The sequence below is a fragment of the Portunus trituberculatus genome, unplaced genomic scaffold (assembly GCF_017591435.1).
Source record: "Portunus trituberculatus isolate SZX2019 unplaced genomic scaffold, ASM1759143v1 PGA_scaffold_393__7_contigs__length_557757, whole genome shotgun sequence".
Taxonomy (NCBI): domain Eukaryota; kingdom Metazoa; phylum Arthropoda; class Malacostraca; order Decapoda; family Portunidae; genus Portunus; species Portunus trituberculatus.
The window spans coordinates 245,786-266,839 of record NW_025541561.1 but is presented as its reverse complement, the minus strand read 5'-3'; the positions used below and the strand labels follow the sequence as shown (position 1 = coordinate 266,839).

The window sequence follows — 21,054 nt, the reverse complement described above, 5'->3', positions numbered from 1 at the left end:
GCAGTGATTAATGTCCTTGTGAACAAGGGGGTACTAACATCGGATGCCTTAAAACTATGCGAGTCTCATTCAGCTGATAACCTTAGACTTATGGAAATACAGTTAGAAAGAGAAAAATTACAGGACCGTGAGCGGGAAAGGGGAATTCCAGTTGACAATGTTAGACAAGAAGGCTCAGGTAGATATGAAGCTACATGATGATTTTGATTTGACACGAGTTACTAAATGGATTCCTCTCTTTAATGAAAACGACCCAGAAGAGTTTTTCCTTCAATTTGAGCATGTTGCACAAACCCTGAAATGGCCTAATCAGTTCTGGGGTGTTTTAGTTCAGACTGCACTAACGGGAAAAGGTTTATCGACTTACTTATCTCTTGAAAGTAGTCAACAGTCTGATTATGAAGCCATGAAAACTGCAGTGCTTCGCTCCTATGAACTTACTGAGGAATTTTACCGAGCAAAGTTTAGGAACAGTTTCAAGGACCCAGATAAGTCGTATGTGGAGTATGCTCATGCCTTAACTAAACTAAAACACAGATGGCTGTCTGCTAGTGGTGTAAAGACTTATGAACAGTTGTGTGAGCTCATTGTTTTGGAACAATACTTAAGAGGTGTGCCACAGGAAGTGAGGTTATATTTGTTAGAGAAGGAAGTGAAGACTTTAGATAAGGCTGCATCTCTTGCAGAAAACTATAGTATTATTTGCAAATCTCGTAAGAAGGGTTATGATAAACCCAGTTCCGACCAAAGCGAATCTCAACTATATGGTAAGCCTGTAGGTAACAGTAATTATCATAGCAAGAATTTTGCTTATCAGTCCCCATACACAAAATATAGTGGAGGTTTGGGTAAAGCTGAGATATGTAATTATTGTAGAAAGCCGGGTCACTACAAATTCACGTGCCCAAAGTTGGGAAAAAGAACTCCTGGTAAAATGATGGTGGTGCTGTTGCTAATTGTGTGTTTGGCCCTGCAGATTTATCGCTACTTAGTAATGAAGTGTCTGCAGTTGTGAAAGATCCTCAAGAGTTGTTTCAGCCATTTATATTCCGGGGTTTCATCTCGGTTGATGAAGATGGTCAGGCGGTTCCAGTTAATGTATTACGGGATACAGGAGCATCTCATGGTGTAGTAGTGAAGGAGTCGGTTCCTTTTGTTGATGACATTTACACAGGTGAGCATGTTCTGTTGAAAGGAGTAGGTGGAACCACTAATGTGCCATTAGCAAAACTCTATCTCAAGACAGAGTTGATTTCTCAGCCCGTTACGGTTGCTGTACAAGATTCTTTACCAGTAGAAGGAGTCACTTTTTTGTTGGGTAACGATGTCACAGGTAGTCTGGTAGTGCCTGACCCTGTTGTTTGCTCTTCTCCATTAGAAAATGATCCTGTTGCTGATGTTAGCAAAGATTTTCCAGAGCTGTTTCCTGCATGTGCCGTTACTCGCAGCCAAGCCAGTGAGAACACGAACAAGGATGGTGGTGGTACTGCAGTGATGACCCAGAAGCTGGACTTTACAAACTACTGTACGAGGGAGAATCCTTACAAGCACCTCTACATGAAGAGATTTGTGTGGCTACTGACCCTGATGCTACTGAGGTTAGCCCTGAGCCAGTGAGTATGGATAAAGGTGTAATCACAAGGAAAATGTTAGTAGAGGCTCAGAAGGCAGATGTAACACTAACCTCACTGTTTAACAAGGCAGTCACCGTGAATGAAACTGAAAGCGAACCTGTCTGCTATTATGTTCAGTCTGATGTGCTGATGAGAAAGTTTAGACTTCCTGATGCCCCAGCAGGTGAAACATGGCACGAACTGAGACAAGTTGTAGTACCATCCTGTTACCGATCTTTGGTGTTGGGTTTAGCTCATGACCACTTAGGGGGTCATTTGGGAGTAAAGAAAACTCTAGATAAAGTTTTGAAGTATTTCTATTGGCCTGGCATTAACTCGGATATATCAAAATACTGTAAATCTTGTCACATATGCCAGATTGCTGGTAAACCCAACCAGGTTATCCCCCCAGCACCATTGTATCCAATTCCTGCTGCTGGTGAACCTTTTCTGAAGTTATTATTGACTGTGTGGGTCCTCTCCCTAAAACAAGAAAAGGCTATCAGCACATCTTAACCCTCATGTGCAGGTCCACTCGTTATCCAGAGGCAATTCCTCTGAGAGGAATAACTACTAGAACAATAATCCCCGTCCTACTCCGAATATTCACTCAGTTTGGATTACCTAAAGTGGTCCAGTCAGATCAAGGTAGCAACTTTACCTCCAAGATATTTAAGCAAGTTATGTCTACCCTAGATATACAACATCACTTATCATCAGCATATCATCCTCAGAGTCAAGGTGCGCTGGAGCGATGGCATCAAACCATGAAGTCGATGCTTACCAAATACTGCCTTGAGACAGGTAAAGACTGGGATGAAGGTTTGCCTCTAGTCTTGTATGCTATAAGGAGTTCCAGACAAGAAGCTCTGGGATATTCACCCAATGAAATGATGTTTGGCAGGGATATACGTGGACCTCTGAAACTCTTACAAGAGAGTTGGGTGGATGAGGAAAGTGAGGACTTAAGTGAATATGTGAGGAAGGTAAGGGAACGACTGAAACACGTACATGTTTTTGCAAAGAGTAACCTTATGAAAGCTCAAAAGCAGATGAAGCTCAACTATGATGCTCATTCCACGCTACGTGAATTCCAGGTGGGAGATAAGGTGCTTTTATTCTTGCCAGATAAAAAGTACCCTTTACAAGCCAAGTACAAAGGACCCTTTACAGTAATTAAGAAGGAAGGGAACCTAAACTATGTCATTGACACCCCAGGAAGGAGAAAAGATAAAAGATTAGTACATATCAACCTACTCAAAGAATACCACGGCAGAGAGCAGGAGGCCAGGAGTGAGGTGGTGCAGATCCTGGAGAGTCAAGATAAGGAAAATGCTGACAATGATTTCACGCTAAAGGTAGATGTAAAGCTAAAGAATTCTGACATCTTAACTTCGCTAGATTCAAAATTATGTCATTTGGAGGCTCAGCAAAAGTCTGAAATGGTTTCACTTATAAATAAATATAGTGATATATGTACAGATGTTCCTAAGCCAACCTCAGCAGTGGAACATGATATTGTTTTAACTGATGGTGCAGTTCCTGTGAAACAAGCTCCCTATCGTGTGTCACCAAAAAAGAGGCGAATTTTGAAAGATGAGGTAAAATTTCTACTAGCTAATGGATTAATTGAGCCTAGTGAGAGTGAGTGGGCATCTCCTTGTGTTTTGATACCTAAGCCGGATGGTTCATTCCGGATGTGTACTGATTATAGAAGAGTTAATGCTTTAACCAAAGGAGATTCTTACCCGCTTCCACGGGTTGATGACATAATTGATTCTGTTGGCAGTGCTAAGTTTATGTCTAAAATTGATATGTTGCGAGGTTATTACCAGGTCCCATTAACTAAGAGAGCTAAAATAATAAGTGCCTTCACTACCCCAGATGGATTGTTTCAATATTGTGTCATGCCCTTTGGGCTTAGGAATGCCCCATGTACTTATCAACGGTTAACTTCTAGGTTGATAGAGGGATTAGAAAATGTTCACTGTTACATTGATGATCTTATAATACACTCTGACTATGACTATGTAAAATTCTTTGACTATTTGACTTCCAAGGTGGAGCACATCTTATCTCACTTTCCTTTTGCTGAGATCTCCATTTTAGGGGATTTCAATGTTCACCACCAGCTTTGGCTTTCATCTTCTTTCACTGACCAACCTGGTGAACAAACCTTCAACTTTGCTATCCTTCATGACCTAGAGCAGCTAGTGAAGTTCCCTACCCGTATTCCTGACCGCCTTGGAGACACGCCCAACATTCTTGATCTTTTCCTAACCTCCAACCCTTCTGCTTACTCTGTTAAACTTTCCTCTCCGTTGGGCTCCTCCGACCACAATCTAATTTCCGTTACCAGTTCTATCACTCCAGTGCAGCCTCAGGACCCGCCTAAGCGGAGGTGCTTCTGGCATTTTAACTCTGCTAAGTGGAAGGAACTAAGGCAGTACTATTCTGATTTCCTTGGGATGATTATTGTTTTCATGTCAGAGATCCTTCTCTTTGTGCCGAGCGCATAACAGAGGTGATTATCTCTGGCATGGAGCTATACATTCCTCATACTTTCTCTAACCCTAAAGCTAAAAAGCCTTGGTTTAACTCTGCTTGTTCTCGTGCTGTCAATGATAGAGAGGCGGCTCACAAACGGTTCCGTAGCCATCCAACTGCTGAAACTCATGCCCTATATATTTCTGCCCGTAATCATGCCAAATCTATTCTCCAACTTACTAAAAACTCTTTCATCAATAGAAAATGTCAAAGTCTTTCCAATTCTAACTCCTCTCGAGATTTCTGGCATCTAGCCAATAATATCTCTAACAACTTTACTTCTTCGTCTTTCCTCCTTTACTTCATCCAGATGGCTCTACAGCTGTCTCTTCTTTTCTAAAGCTGAACTCTTCGCTCAAACCTTTGCTACCAACTCAACTTTGGATGATTCTGGGCATATTCCTCCTACTCCTCCACCCTCTGACTACTTCATCCCTAAAATTAAAATTCTTTATAAAGACGTTTTCCTGGCCCTCTCTGGCCTTGATTCTCGGAAGGCTTACGGTCCGGATGGAGTCCCTCCTGTTGTTCTCAAAACTGTGCTTCCGAACTCGCTCACTGCCTGGTCAAACTCTTTCATCTGTGTCTCTCTACTTCTATTTATCCTTCTTGCTGGAAGTTTGCTCACATTCAACCTGTCCCTAAAAAGGTGACCACTCCAATCCTTCTAACTACCGCCCTATAGCTTTGATTTCCTGCCTTTCTAAAGCCTTTGAGTCTATCCTTAATAGGAAGATAATGAGGCATCTATCAGCTCACAACCTTCTCTCTGATTGCCAGTATGGTTTCCGTAAAGGCAGATCTACTGGTGATCTTCTTACTTTCCTAACTGAATCTTGGTCATCCTCTTTAGGGACTTCGGTGAAACCTTTGCTGTCGGCCTTGACATATCGAAAGCCTTCGATAGAGTCTGGCACAAATCTTTAATTTCTAAACTACCCTCCTACGGATTCTATCCTTCTCTCTGTACCTTCATCTCCAGTTTCCTTTCCGATCGTTCTATTGCTGCTGTAGTAGACGGTCACTGTTCTTCCCTAAAACTATCAACAGTGGTGTTCCACAGGGTTCTGTCCTATCACCCACTCTCTTTCTATTATTCATCAATGATCTCCTAAATCTGACTCAATGCCCTATCCACTCCTATGCTGATGATACCACCCTGCATTATTCAACAGCGTTCAACAGACGCCCAACCCAACAACAATTAAATGACTCAAGGCGAGATGCTATAGGACGCCTAACTTCTGATCTTTCACTTGTTTCTGATTGGGGCAGAGAAAACCTGGTTTTGTTCAATGCCTCAAAACTCAATTTCTACAACTATCTACTCGACATAACCTTCCAGACAACTATCCTCTCTTCTTCAATAACACTCAACTTCCCTCTCCTCTACATTAAACACACTCGGTCTATCCTTCACTAAAAATCTAAACTGGAAATTTCACATCTCTACTCTTGCTAAATCAGCTTCCAAGAAGTTAGGTGTCCTATGGCGTCTTCGTCCATTTTTCTCTCCTCCCAGCTGCTTGCTCTGTACAAGGGCCTTATCCGCCCGTGTATGGAGTATGGCTCTCATGTCTGGGGGATCCACACACAGCTTTACTAAACAAGGTGGAATCTAAAGCTTTTCGTCTTATCAACTCTTCTCCTCTAACTGACTGTCTTGATTCTTTAAGTCACCGCCGCAATGTTGCATCTTTATCTGTCTTCTACCGCTGTTTTCATGCTGTCTGCTCTTCTGAACTTGCTAACTGCATGCCTTCCCCCTCCTGCGGCCTCGCTGCACAAGACTCTCTACTTCTTCTCATCCCTATTCTGTCCATCTTCCTAATGCAAGAGTTAACCAGTATCTTCACTCCTTCATTCCCTACACTGGTAAACTCTGGAACTCTCTACCTGTGTCTGTATTTCCACCTGCCTATGACTTAAACTCTTTCAAAAGAGGAGTGTCAAGACACCTCTTACGTTAACTGGACCCTCCTTTTAGATTTTTTTTGTTTTTTCTCTTTCTACTTTCTTCTTAACAGGGCCTGGCAACCAGTGGGATTTTTTTTTTCCAACACTTTGTTTGCCCTTGGCCAGTGCCCTTGTAATGTAAAAAAAAAAAAAAAAAAAAAAAAAAACTCAAATGATTGGAAAACCCATATAAATACTCTTGGAGCCTTGTTTGAGAGAATAAAACAATTTTCACTAACCATAAATCTAGTAAAGAGTGAGTTTGGCCACGCAACACTTAGGTTTCTAGGTCATGAAGTTGGTTTTGGTAATGTTTCCCTCTGTCAGCTAAGATTGATGCTATTTACAATATGCCTGTACCCAAAACTCGCAAGGATGTCCAGCGATTTCTTGGAATGGCTGGATATTATAGGAAGTTTTGCCCCAATTTTGCAGAAGTTGTAAGTTCTTTGACTGACCTAGTTAGCCCTAAGAAACCTATGAGATGGGATGAAAAATGTCAAAATTCCTTTGAAAAAATTAAATCATTTTTAATGTGTAAACCTGTTTTGAAAGGGCCAAATTTTAGCAACCCTTTCGTTTTGCATGTTGATGCCAGTGAAATTACAGCTGGAGCAGTGTTAATGCAAGAAGACGGAGACTGTGTATTACATCCTGTTTGTTATATGTCAACTAAATTCAAGCCTCATCAAAGAAATTATTCTACAATTGAAAAGGAGGCCTTATCTTTATTGTTTGCTCTAGAGAAATTTGATGTATATCTAGGTTCTGGTGGTAAAATAACTGTTTACAGTGACCATAATCCCCTGGTATTTGTGACAAAGATGAAGAACAAAACCAAAGGTTAACTAGATGGGCTTTGATATTGCAGCCATATGATCTTGAAATAAAACACATTAAAGGGCGCGATAACCTTCTTGCCGATGCCCTATCCCGTCCATCTGCATAACTTTTGGTTTTGATAAAAAACATCTACATTGTATTTTTATCTTAAAGGGAGGATGTTATGGTACGCTATAATCTCCCTAACTTTATAAGTTTTCTTTATTTTGTTTCTTTTTATGTTCTAACTTGTATACATTGATATGGGTAATTATTAGATTTAAGCTCATTGTTATGGGTAATTATTAGATTTAAGCTCATTGTTATATACATTGGTTCGATATTAATGTCTTCGAATGAAGGGTCACGAACCATGGAATTGGCTGACGTATCGGTCGGTGACGTGTCCCTAGGATACGTGTTAGCTGGAGCCCTGGGACAAGTCAGATTCGCTTTGGCAGTTGCCTCGTCCACACTTCCTTCTCCGTGGCTCCAGGTAATACTTAAGTATTGTTCCAGGATTATGTAGGATATGTTTTACGTGTCGAGCTCACACAATTGTAGATATTGTATATGTGCCGTGTGGTGATGGGTTTATGTGGGTTGTGGTGATGGTGAAATGTCTTAATTAAATGCATTAGCAAGCCCGGCTTAACTAGAAGTTTCTGTGTGCCTTGATCCCTAGACAAGATGCTATTGCTGGCATAACACTTCTCATGAGTCATTTGTTTCCTTTCTCATCGTTCACACTATTCACTCATCAACCTTTCATCCACTGTTCACCACTTAGGTGCATATCACATCTTCTTCATCTGATACCTGTCTCATCATTTCTCATACCCTTCTCGTCCCACAGAGTTGCAGTTCAAGCTGGAGGAGCAGCAGCCACCCTCCAGTGTGTGCTCGCTGCCCTGCCTCAAAGGACAGGCCAAAAAATACGTAGAGGGGGAGTCCTGTTGCTGGCACTGCTTCAACTGCTCTACTTATCAGGTTAGGATGGTTGTAGTCCAAGCAAACTGACAAAGTAGACAAACAAACGAGAAAGATGTATGAGACTACACACACACACACACACACACACACACACACAAGAAGGTACGGGATGTAATCCGAGGGATGTAGCTTCGCTTTCTCAGTGTGTGGTGTGTGGTGTGGTCTGAGTCCTACCCGAAGATCTGGCGTAGTGGATAAGGTCGTGAGCATGGGATCGGGGAGACATCATGCGTAGGTTCGAATCCCACCACGTGCCGCCTTGAAACTTTGTCATTTGTCAAGTGGTTTAAAGTTACCTACATTTCACCATGATACCCAGGTTATACTGGGTGAAGGTGTTATTGCTTTACACGAAAAATGCGCTTGGGTAGGTGAAATGGGCCCTAATATGGGTACCACTATAAATAAAATTGCTTGTGCCGCTAATAGGTGGAAGCTGGACAGCGATTCCCATACTCTTCAAGTATACCAACAGGCCATCTGTCTAAGAGATCTGTGTTCGCTCCGTAATGGAAAAGGCAGGCTAGGTGACCCCCAGACGACCGTGTGAATTACGCGCGCACACACACACACACACACACACACACTCTCTCTCTTAGATTTACCATATCTTATTTAATTATAAATTACATTTTACTCTGTAATACAAAAGAATAATGGTTGGGAGAGAAATACGGAAAAAAATATATTAAGACTCCTTTGCGGCATCTATAATATTACAAACTTATTCACACAGGTAAAGTGGGTGACAAAACAGTCAGATTTTTCTCATATTTCTATTAAGTTTATGCTTCATTTCAATATAAAAAAAACCGTGTTTTTCTTTTTCTTTGAGCTGTATATGAGTGATATTTTTTTTTGTTGTACGAGCAGTACCGTGAGATTTGGTGTCTTGTGAAAATACATATTTTTTTTTTCTAGACGGGTATTTAATTCTTTTAGAGAAGAAAAAAAATAATTAGGTGAAATGTTCTTCTGTTGTTTTTTAGGCAATTAAAATTTCGTCTAAGAAGACGTTAGCAATGTTTCTTAAAACGCCATGTAGCACCATTTTCATAAGTCTCATCCATGTGAGAGGACTGATTGATGAACCAAGAATGACTTATGGTTGTGATGAAATCTATCATGTCCTTGCTACCTTCTACCTCTATCTGCCAAAAGGCACTCTTGATGTTGATAGTGCAAAAATATTTGTTTTCCACACTTGTACTATGAGGAATATCTGATATAATTGGCAGAGGAAGACTTATATAAGTGGAGAATATGGCCAAGGGCATCAAAAGATAAAAGTAAATCACTTTAAATGCCAGTTCCCTTAAGGATTAAAATAGAATTAGCCAAATGTCATAACATAACATAACATAACATAACATAAATAATAGGATAACAAAGGGCCACCAGGGCCCATCTAGGTTATCCTGTATCAGTCGCACAGCGACCTCGTCATCAGTACTTAAAGATACACTTACAAGTACACAATACATTATATACTAATTCTAAATATTTGGCCCATTAACAGGGGTAAGTCCTGCAGCGAAATCCTCTACAATTTGTGGTCCCCATACATGGGGATCATGTCTTATTTAACTATAGTAAATTTCTTATAAAAACTATCATGCAGTGCTATACATAATTATAAATCTAATAAATTTAAGTGCTTATCTAATCTGTTTTAAACAAAACTAGTGCTATTTACAACCGTCTCTGGCAATGCATTCCAGAAGTCTACCACTCTATGACTAAAGAAATATTTTCTTATATCTAACCTGCAGCCTTGCTTTCTAATCTTCCTGCCATGATTTCTAGTCCTATTTCCTCCTCTAAGGTAAAGAAAGATCTCACATCTATGTAGTTTGTATCTGAGAACATTTTAAATAACTCTATCATATCCTCTTATACATCTCCTCTCAAATGAAAACATGTTTAATTCCTTTAATCTATCTCTATACTCCAGGCGCTTTAATGCTGGTATCATCCTAGTTGCTCTTCTCTGAACTGCTTCTAACATGTTGATATCCTGCCTATAGTGGGGTGACCAGGCCTGTATGCAATACTCTAAATGGGGCCTAACATAGGAATTATATAAGCTACGCACCACTTCCTTACTTTTATAACTAACATTTCTATTTATAAAACCCAGGATCCTATTTGCCCTATTTCTTGCTTCTAAACATTGCTTTGAAAATTTCATAGTCCTGTCTATCACTACTCCTAAATCCTTTCCTTCCTCTACTGCCTCTAGCCAACATCCCTCCATCTCATAGTTAAAGTTTGTGTTGTCTTTACCTAAATGCATAACCTGACACTTTTTAGAATTAAACTCCATCTGCCACCTGTCTGCCCATGCTATCAGCCTGTCCAGGTCTCGTTGTATTCTGTAATTGTCCTTTTCACCCTGTACTGCACATGCTATCTTAGTATCATCTGCAAACTTTGATACTTTGCTACTAATTCCTATATCTAAATCGTTAATGTACACCAAGAAAAGAAGAGGTCCTAGCACTGATCCTTGGGGTACACCACTAACCACTTCCTTCCACTCAGACATTGCCCCATTTAATACTACTCTCTGTTTCCTATCAGAAAGCCATTCACTAATCCAATCAACTAACCTACCCCCTATCCCATGTAGTCTCAATTTGTACACTAGCCTCCTATGCGGTACCTTATCAAACAAACGCCTTGCTAAAATCTAGATATATAACATCTATGCTATTTCCATCATCTAACTCCTTGGTAATATATTCTAAGATATCGAGCAAATTTGTAAGACAGGACCTCCCTGATCTAAAGCCATGTTGGGTATCTCTAATTAATCTATTCTCATTTAAATGCTCCCAAATACTACCCTTAATGATTTTCTCTAGTATCTTACATACTATACTAGTTAAACTGATCGGTCTATAATTATTCGCATCATCCTTCCTACCTTTTTAAATATTGGAGTAACATTAGCTAACTTCCAGTCCTGAGGTATCTCAGCAAACCTAAGTGATCTTTCAAAGATTAACTTAAGTGCTTCAGAAATACTGTCTACACCCTCCCTAAGTACTCTGGCATGTAGCTCATCAGGACCACTGGCTTTCCTATCGTCTAGTAGTTCAAGAATAAATTTCCTAATAATTCCCGGTTTTATATCAATATTTTTTAAAGCTCTTAAACTACTCGTCGCACTGTTTGTAACAGGATTTCCTATTCTTTCCCTAGTAAATACTGAAGAAAATTGTTCATTCAATAATTCTACTATGTCTTCATTTTGATCCACTACTACACCATCTTTTCTGAGTGGTCCAATCCTATCCTTATTTATTTTATCACTGACCTTGTAATAACTATATAATTTTTTGGGATCTTTACTCCCAGCTCTAGCTAGTTTTATCTCTGCCTGCCTTTTACTTTTTTTATAACCTTACTCAAATCATCCCTGACCTGTCTGTACCTAATCAAATCTACATCTTCCCACTTTTCTGCAACTCTCTGTATGCCCTCTTCTTCTCTCTGATCTGGCTACCTATCTCATGAGTCCACCATAATGGCTTTCTGTTTCTCTGCCTTATATCTTTGTAAGGGATACACTGCATCACTATACCCTTTACTACAACCTTAAAAATATCCCACATCTCCTGTGCAGTTTTATTTCCAAAACTATCTTCCCAGTTTACCTCTCCTAATAACTGACGTAACCTACCATAATTGCCTTTCTGATAGTTTGGGACTCTAGTCTTATTCACTATATTATCCCTACTGGAATTAATGATAAATCTAATTATATGATGGTCACTGTTTGCTAAAGTCTCTCCTACCTCAACTTCCTTTAAACAATGCTCAATATTTGTTAGTACTATGTCTAAAACCTTCCTCCCCCTAGTAGGTTTATCTACCATCTGCACTAAATAGTTATCCTGAAAACTTTCCATAAACTTATTTTCACTAGCATCTCCTACCATCCTCTCCCAGTTTACTGACTTAAGATTAAAATCCCCAAAGATAATTGTCTGACTAGTACACCCCCTATTTATCTCATCTACCATAAGGTTGTCTACATCTGCTGACTGGTTAGGTGGCCTATAAAAGCTCCTACTCTAATAACCTTACTTTTGTTTACTCTATCATCCAGCCATAAGGACTCTACTCTGTTATCTACCTTAATACCATTAACCTGACTGGAAATGAAGGATTTTTTTACATAAATAACTACTCCTCCGCCTATCCTACCAATTCTCTGGTGTAAATACATAATGTATCCATCTACTTCATATTCTTTCCTATTTTCCCTAAACTTTTCCTCATTTACCCATGCCTCTGTGACACATACAACATCTAAGTCCTCCTCAACTATATAACTAGATAACTCGTCCTTCTTGTTCCTAAGACTCCTGGCATTTAAGTCCTGCTACCTTCCTAGATGCTGTCTCCTTATTTGGAATCCTAATCTTATTCTCTCCTATTTGCACCAGGAAATCTTTCCTAATCTTTTCACTATCTCTGTTTATCCTATCTAATTTATGTCTAGCATCTTTCTTCTGGAATGCATTTGCTACCTCACCCCCTACACTCCATCCCAACTCCCCCCCTCCAGACATCCACTCAGCACATCCACACCCTTCCTACTCAGATGCACACCATCCCTAGCATAGAAATCCCTTCGCCCATAGAACCTATCCCATACATCCACAAAGCTGACACCCACATCCTTACACATCCCTTTTACCCGATCATTCACACCAATGGCTCTAGACAACCATTCCCTGCTAACATACACACGAGGCAAGATTCCTGACACTACACACCTCCTACCACTCTCCCTTATCTTGCCTAACATTTCCCGAAATCTTGCCACTAACTCCTCCGACCCACCTGCTCTGACATCGTTCCCACCTACGTGCAAAACTACTACACCCTCCCTCTCCATCCCCCCCAACCCTCTTCTGCACCTCCTCACTCACTGCCTTCACACCTGCACCAGGCATACACACGTTCGTCCTCCTATCCCTGTCTTTCCCACAGAAAGTGCTATCTAAATACCTAACCTGAGAGTCACCCACCACACACACCTGAGGTGTGCTAGGCACAACCATCCTCCTCCTCTCCTCTACCCCCTTCTTTCTCCTTTCACTCACCACAACCACTTCATTCACTCCACTCTCACTTTCACTCTCCCCCTCCCCCTCCAACAAACGAACCTATTTTCACACTCAACAGGTTTAGTCCTATCCTCCTAACTGCCTCCGCTTTCCTTCCCTCGCAACCTGCCATCTCTTCCCATCCTGACTACTATCTTTCCCCGTCTGGCTCGCCTGCTCCCTCTTCCCACTCTGCTCTTCCCGACAGAGGCCAAGCCACCCTGTCGCCCTCAGAAGGTCCAACCTTCGGCCTAACACTGATCTCCTGCCTAATTTTTCCACTGCCTCCCCAAGCCTCTTAACCTCCTCCTTCAACTCAAAGATGAAAACTTCGTTCGCACTTTTCCCCTCACTTAGCTTTCTGATTTCCTCTCGCAATTCTCGGTGCTCAAGAGAAAGAACTAAATTCTCGCTCTTGAGCCTACACACCATACACTCAGAAAAGTCAACGACCTTCCTGTCGTGCCCACACATCTCACACACAACAAACTCTCCCAATCCCATCTCAACACTCTCTTTCACGCACTCAATCCACACTCTGATATACCTCAGTAGCTACCGCCATACTAACTTACAATCTGTTAACTCACAAATAAATAAAAATACTTGGTGACGGCGGGGTGGGGGAACCGCGGTGGTGGGGGGGCCTAAGTGAGGTCAACTAATCCTCTTTCAAGGTCAACTTGACAGTTACAAGCCTAGTCTCCTCGCTCTACCAAAATACTTTTAACTCACAAACACTGATTCTAACCACTATTTCACTCTAATCTAACACTTGCAGTACACACTTTCACTTCACTAACACTCAAAAGCACCACACACAGACACCAAGCACAAACACCACTCGCTAACTATAAAAACCACAGCCAAAAACGGAGCGCACACACAACACGGCCACTCGCCACCGCAGCTACACAGGGAATAGTAGTAGTAGTAGTAGTAGTGAGAGTAGTACTAATAGTAAGATTAGCAATAGCAATATGGGTAGTAGTAGTAGTAGTAGTAGTAGTAGCAGTAGTGGCAACAGGAGCAGCAACAACAGTAGCAGCAACAGCAGCAGTAGCAGCAGCAGCAACAACAGCAGCAGCTGCCCCCTGCTGCTGCTACTGCTACTGCTTTCTCTCTCTCTCTCTCTCTCTCTCTCTCTCTCTCTCTCTCTACTTTCAGTTCTCTGCACGAAAACACACACACAAAAAAAGAAAAAAAAAGTAAATAAAAAAATACACACAGACAGACACACAAAAAGATAAATAAATAAATAAAAAAAAATACACACACACACACACACAGAGAGAGAGAGAGAGAGAGAGAGAGAGAGAGAGAGAGAGAGAGAGAGAGAGAGAGAGAGAGAGAGAGAGAGAGAGAGAGAGAGAGATAAACTGCACCAGTATCCCTTTCGTTATGCACTTATTATCTTGGGCGACTTTAATGCTGTCACTGGCACTGAGTTATGTGTTGGTCCCCATGGCTCTGGTACCAGGAACGACAACAGCTCTTTCCTTCTGAATCTTGTAAGATCCGGAAGGTTGAGATTTTCAGATTGGTGTCAGAGACCAGTGGTGCACCACTGGACTTGGTTTAGCAATGCCGGAGGGGTAGCGAAGGAGATCGACCATATCCTTGTTAGTACTCGTTGGAGGATCCTTCATAACTGCAGGGTTTTTTGGAGTGCCGAGTTCTTTGCGACTGATCACAGGCTTGTTTGTTGCTACTCTCAAACCTCCAAGATGTGACCACACTGTGTTTCATCTTGAGAAACTGAAGGACTTGACTTGTGCCCAGGAGTATGCAGTGACAATCTCCAATCAGTTTGGATTTCTCGACACCATCGAGGATCCGGTAGAGCTATGGGATTCCTTCAAACGTCAGACTCTTGAGGCTGCCAAGGATTGCGTTGCGGAGCGCCCAAGGTCACTGAGTGGCTTCGCCTCGGTAGGGACGCTGGACAGTTTTGAACAGAGTCGCGCTACCAGACTTGCTGGGAACCGCGACCAGTAGAGGGCTCTGTCACGTAGGACTAGAGCTTTCCTGAGGATAATTAAGGAGAGGTATGTCAGGGGTCTCGCTGAGGATGTAGAGTATCCCTGTCTTTCCCACAGAAAGTGCTATCTAAATACCTAACCTGAGAGTCACCCACCACACACACCTGAGGTGTGCTTTGCACAACCATCCTCCTCCTCTCCTCTACCCCCTTCTTTCTCCTTTCACTCACCACAACCACTTCATTCACTCCACTCTCACTCTCCCCCTCCCCCTCCAACAAACCGAACCTATTTACACACTCAACAGGTTTAGTCCTATCCTCCCTAACTGTCTCCGCTTTCCTTCCCCTCGCAACCTGCCATCTCTTCCCATCCTGACTACTATCTTTCCCCGTCTGGCTCGCCTGCTCCCTCTTCCCCACTCTGCTCTTACTGACAGAGGGCCAAGCCGCCCTGTCGCCCTCAGAAGGTCCAACCTTCGGCCTAACACTGATCTCCTGCCTAATTTTTTCCACTGCCTCCCCAAGCCTCTTAACCTCCTCCTTCAACTCAAAGATGAAAACTTCGTTCGCACTTTTCCCCTCACTTAGCTTTCTGATTTCCTCTCGCAATTCTCGGTGCTCAAGAGAAAGAACTAAATTCTCGCTCTTGAGCCTACACACCATACACTCAGAAAAGTCAACGACCTTCCTGTCGTGCCCACACATCTCACACACAACAAACTCTCCCAATCCCACCTCAATACTCTCTTTCACGCACTCAATCACACTCTGATATACCTCAGTAGCTACCGTCATACTAATTTACAATATGTTAACTCACAAACAAATAAAAATACTAGGTGACGGCGGGTGGGGAACCGCGGTGGTGGGAGGGCCTAAGTGAGGTCAACTAATCCTCTTTCAAGGTCAACTTGACGGTTACAAGCCTAGTCTCCTCGCTCTACAAAAATACTTTTAACTCACAAACACTGATTCTAACCACTATTTCACTCTAATCTAACACTTGCAGTACACACTTTCACTTCACTAACACTCAAAAGCACCACACACAGACACCAAGCACAAACACCACTCGCTAACTATAAAAACCACAGCCAGAAACGGAGCGCACACACAACACGTCCACTCGCCACCACAGCTACTCGCAGATGGAACGAATGTCTTGAAACTTCCTTATTAAAAGAAGTCAAGTCGTAGGAAGATGAAAATACAGAAGTAGGTAGGGAGTTCCAGAGTTTACCAGAGAAAGGTATGAATGATTGAAAGTACTGGTTAACTCTTGCATTAGTGAGTTGGACTGAATAAAGGCGAGAGAAAAAAAAAAAATTCTGTGAAGCGAGGCCGCAGGAGCAGGGGAGGCATACAGTTAGCAAGGTGAGTAGAGGAGTTACCATGAAAATATCGATAAAAGATGCTAAGAGATGCAACATTTCGTAGGTGAGAAGACAGTCAGCCAGAGGAGGGGAGTTCATGAGACGAAAAGCTATTGATTTTACCCTATCTAATAAAACTGTGTGAGTGGAACACTCTTGAAACATGCGAAGAGTACTCCATACAAGGACGGTAAGGCACTTGTACCGAGTTAGCAGCTGTAGGAGCAAGAAAAACTGATGGAGACGTTGCAGATCGCCCAACTTCATACAAACTGTTTTAGAAAAAGATATGTGAATTTTCCAATTAAGATTATGAGTAAAGGACAGACCGAGGATGTTCAATATGAGTATCATTGACGAAGAGGGGATAGTTCCCTGAAAGGTGGTGTCGAGTTGAAGAAGGAGGAGCTGAGATTTTGAGGCATTCAACCTTACTACGCTAAGTTTTCTCTGCCCCAATCATAAATCTTATAAAGATTAGAAGTCAGGCGTTCTGTGGCTAATCTACATGATCTCTTGACTTCCTGAAGAGTTTATAGTCTCTGAATGGACGTGAAAATACGTAGGGTGGTATCATCAGCGTAAGTTAAGATCATTAATGAAAAATAGACAGAGACTGGGTGATAGTATAGAACCGTGAGGAACACCACTGTTAATATATTTAGGAGAAAAACAATGGTCGTCTACCATGGCTGCAATAGAATGGTTGGAAAGGAAACTTGAGATAATGTTGCAGAGAGAGATAGAAACCGTAGGAGAGCACTTTGGAAGTCAAGAGTTTTGTGTCATTCTCTACCAAAAGCCTTTGATATGTCTAACACGACAGCAAAAGTTTCCCAGAAATCTCTAAAAATTGATACCCAAGACTCAGTAAGGAAAGCCAGAAGATCACCAGTAGAGCGACCTTGACGGAAGCCATATTGGCGATCAGATAGAAGATTGTGAAGTGACAGATGTTTAAGAATCTTCCTTTCAGGATAGATTCAACAACTTTTGACAAACAGGAGATTAAAGCTATAGGACGGTAGTTTGAGAGATTAGAACGGTCACCTTTTTTAGTAACATGCTGAATGTAGGAAAACTTATAGCACGAAAGAAAGATACGTAGAATTCCATAGGCATTGTTGAAGGAATTTGGTCAGCCAAGGCGCAACCAGGGAAGCGCAGTTTTTGAGAACAATAGGGACGACCCCATCAGGTCCATAAGTCTTCCGAAATTTTAGGCCAGCAAGGGCATGTAAAACATCATTACGAATAATTTTAATTGAAGGCATGAAACAGTCAGAGGGAGGAGGAAAGGGAGGGACAAGATTAGAATAATCGAAAGTGGAGTTGTTAGCAAAGGTTTGAGAAAAGAGTTCAGCTTTAGAGACAGATGGCATGGCAGTGGTGCCATCAGGATGAAATAAAGGCGAAAAAGATTATGCAGTAAATTTATTGAAGATGTTTCTAGCCAGATGCCAGAAATCTCGAGACAAATTGGAGTTTGAAAGATTTTGACATTTTATATTTATAAATGAGTCTTTGGCAAGTTGGAGAACAGACTTGGCATGATTCTGGGCAGAATTATGAAGTGCATGAGACGGGAGGCTCAAGTAAGCAACCTCTTTGCGACAGTTCAGCTTTAGAGACAGATATGATAGCAGTTGTGCAGTCAGGATGAGATAAATGGGGGGAAAAGATGAAGAAGTAAAGTTATTGCAAATGTTTTAGGCCAGATGTCAGGGAGTTGGAGTTTGAAAGATTTTTACTTTTTCTATATATGAAGGAGTGTTTGGCAAGTTGAAGAACAGATTTGGTATGATTCCAGGGAGAATTATAAAGTGAGTGAGATTCAGGAGATGGAAGGCTCAAGTACCTATAGTGGGCAACCTCTCTATCATGTATAGCATGATAACAGGCTGTGCTAAACCAAGGTTTAGAAGATTTAGGTTGAGAAAAGAATGAGGAATGTACACCCCCATGCCAAACACTATCATATCTATTATGCGTTCAGCTCACAGAAATGGGTCTCTGACACGGAAACAGTAATCATCCCAAGGAAAATCAGTATAATACCTCCTCTAGTCCCTCCCTACACTGGCAAAGCCAAAACGCCAGAGGCACATTCGCTTTAGAGGATCTTGAAGGGGAATAGGTGAAATAGGACAAGATATCAGGTTGTGATCGGAGGAGCCCAACGAAGAAGACAGGATAGCAGGGTAAGCTGAAGGATTAGAGTTAAGGAAAAGAAAAGAAAACAAAAAAAATGTCGGGCGTATCTCCAAGACGGTCAGGAATAAGAATAGTGTTGTACCACTTGCTCTAGGTCAGGGGTTCTCAACCTGGGGTACATGTACCCTAAGGGGTACGTGAGAGGAATTTTGGAGGTACGTGACAGGTTTTTGAAAATTCTTAAGTTTTTTAATAACTTCAAACATTTTTATAGAAAGTGGCCTACATGTTCTAGGGTATGGGTATGTCTTCCACTACAAGAACACGTTAACAACGTTAACAAGGAAACTCTTGAAATTATGTCACTTTAGAGAAAGCTCTCTTGGACTACAGTTCCCACACAACATTGATATTTAGTTTTGTTTTATTATTTTTATAATCTCTCCGCACACACAGTGACTTACCTTTCATTTACTAGTTACAAGTTGCATCTAGCTGCAAGCAGCACTAATTCACTGCCACAGTGATCGAAAACCGTCTGATATAGTTCCATTTTGGTAAATGTTTTGTATGTTAGCGGCCAGTCACAGTGTTTTCCCTGTGAAGTACTAGTTCCTATCGACATTACCTTATAATGACATATTCATACTAATTGATTTTTTTTCTGCTCTACATATATAACAAAATTTAAACTTAACAAACTAAGTCTATAAATCATGCATCCATTTTTACCCTTCCTGATGCTGCATTATGGGTAAAGGGTACGTGAACAATACTGAAAAACCTCAAAGGATAAATATGATTAAAAAGGTTGAGAACCCCTGCTCTAGGTCATGGAGGATAGCAAAGTTGAAGGCTAATTCACCAGGATGGTCAACGAAGGGAGATGTAAGCCTAAGCTGGTGGTGAACATTGAAATCTCCAAGATTGGAGATCTCCGCGAAAGGATAGAGGGACAGACTGTGCTCCAATTTGGAAGTTAAATAGTCAGAGGAGTTAGGGGAGAGATAGTCATAACATAAATATTTAGTTAGAGAGAGACTATTGATTCGAAGCAAGGTGGTTGAAAACTCGGAAGATTCAAGAGCGTGTGAACGAGAGCAAATCAAGTTGTTGCGCACATAGACGCAACATCCAGCTTTAGAACGAAAATGAGGATAGAGAAAGGAGGAGGGAACAGAGAAAGGGCTACTATCAGTTGCCTCAGAGAGTTGTGTTTTGGTGAGGAAAAGAAATTGATGTTTAGTAGAGGAGAGGTAGTGTTCTGCAGATTGAAAATTAGATCTAAGACAGGGAATGTTGCAAACGTCCTCAAAAACTGTGTCTCCGTTCTTGGACCTTGCCGGGCCAAACCCTTTCAACTATGCCTATCGACTTCTACCTTTCCTTCTTGCTGGAAGTTTGCCTACATTCAGCCTGTTCCTAAAAAGGAAGACCGTTGTAATCCCTCAAACTACCTTCCTATACCTTTAATCTCTTGCTTGTCTTAAGTTGTTGAATCTATCCTCAATAGGAAGATTCTTAAAAATATGTCACTTCACAATCTTCTATTTGATCGCCAATGTGGCTTCCATCAAGCTCGCTCTACTGGTAACCTTCTAGAGATTTCGGTGAAACTTTTACTAAACATAATATAAAAAACTTTTCATAGAGTCTGGCACAAAGCTTTTATTTCAAAACTACCCTCCTACCGTTTCTATCCTTCTCTCTCTGCAACTCTATCTCAAGTTTCCTTTCCGACTATTGAAGCCGTGGAAGACGGCCATCGTTTTTCTCCTCAGTCTATTGCCAGTGGTGTTCCTCAGGATTCTGTCCTATCACTAACTCTCTATTATTCATTAATGACTTTGTTAACCAAACTTCTTTCTCTATCCACTCCTACGTTGATGATACCACCCTACATATTTTCACGTCCTTTCAGCGACGACCAACCCTTCAGGAAGTCAACAGATCACGCAGGGACCCCACAAAACGCCTGACTTTGTCTTTCTAAGATTAACGATGGGAGTAGAGAAAACTTAGTAGTTTTCAATGGCTCAAAAACTCAATTCCTGCATCAATCAACTTGACACAACCTTCCAGTCAACTACCCGCTCTTCATCAATGAGACTCAACTGTCTCCCTCTTCCACTCTGAATATCCTCTGTCTGTCCTTTACTCATAATCTTAACTAGAAACTTCACATGTCAACTCTTGCTAAAACAGCTTCTATGAAGATAGGCGTTCTGAGGGGGGGTTCCACTCATGCAGCTTTATTAGATAGGGTGGAATCAATAGCTTTTCGTTCACCAACTCCCCTTCAACTGGGCAGGTAAAGCTACCTATGACTGCTCGTGGCGGACGCGGTAGATGTGTGAGGCTTTAAGAGCTAATCAGCTTACAGCTTGGCTGCGGCTAGGTGGCGGTCTGGTTGTTGTTGGATATTGATAGTAGATTTCTCTAAATATGTTAGCGTAGCTTCCCCGTCATCTTGAGTTTCTTGATGTCGT

At 41.5% G+C, this 21,054-nt stretch overlaps 1 protein-coding gene across 1 annotated transcript in view; it reads left to right on the top strand.

The window, feature by feature from the left end:
- LOC123500526 (metabotropic glutamate receptor 4-like) overlaps nt 1-21,054 on the top strand; it is a 182,482-nt gene that overhangs the window by 86,790 nt on the left and 74,638 nt on the right. Inside the window, exon 9 of the mRNA XM_045249219.1 lies at nt 7,795-7,928. Within this exon, the coding sequence (XP_045105154.1) occupies nt 7,795-7,928 (134 nt within the window). The remainder of the gene's footprint in view (nt 1-7,794; nt 7,929-21,054) is intronic.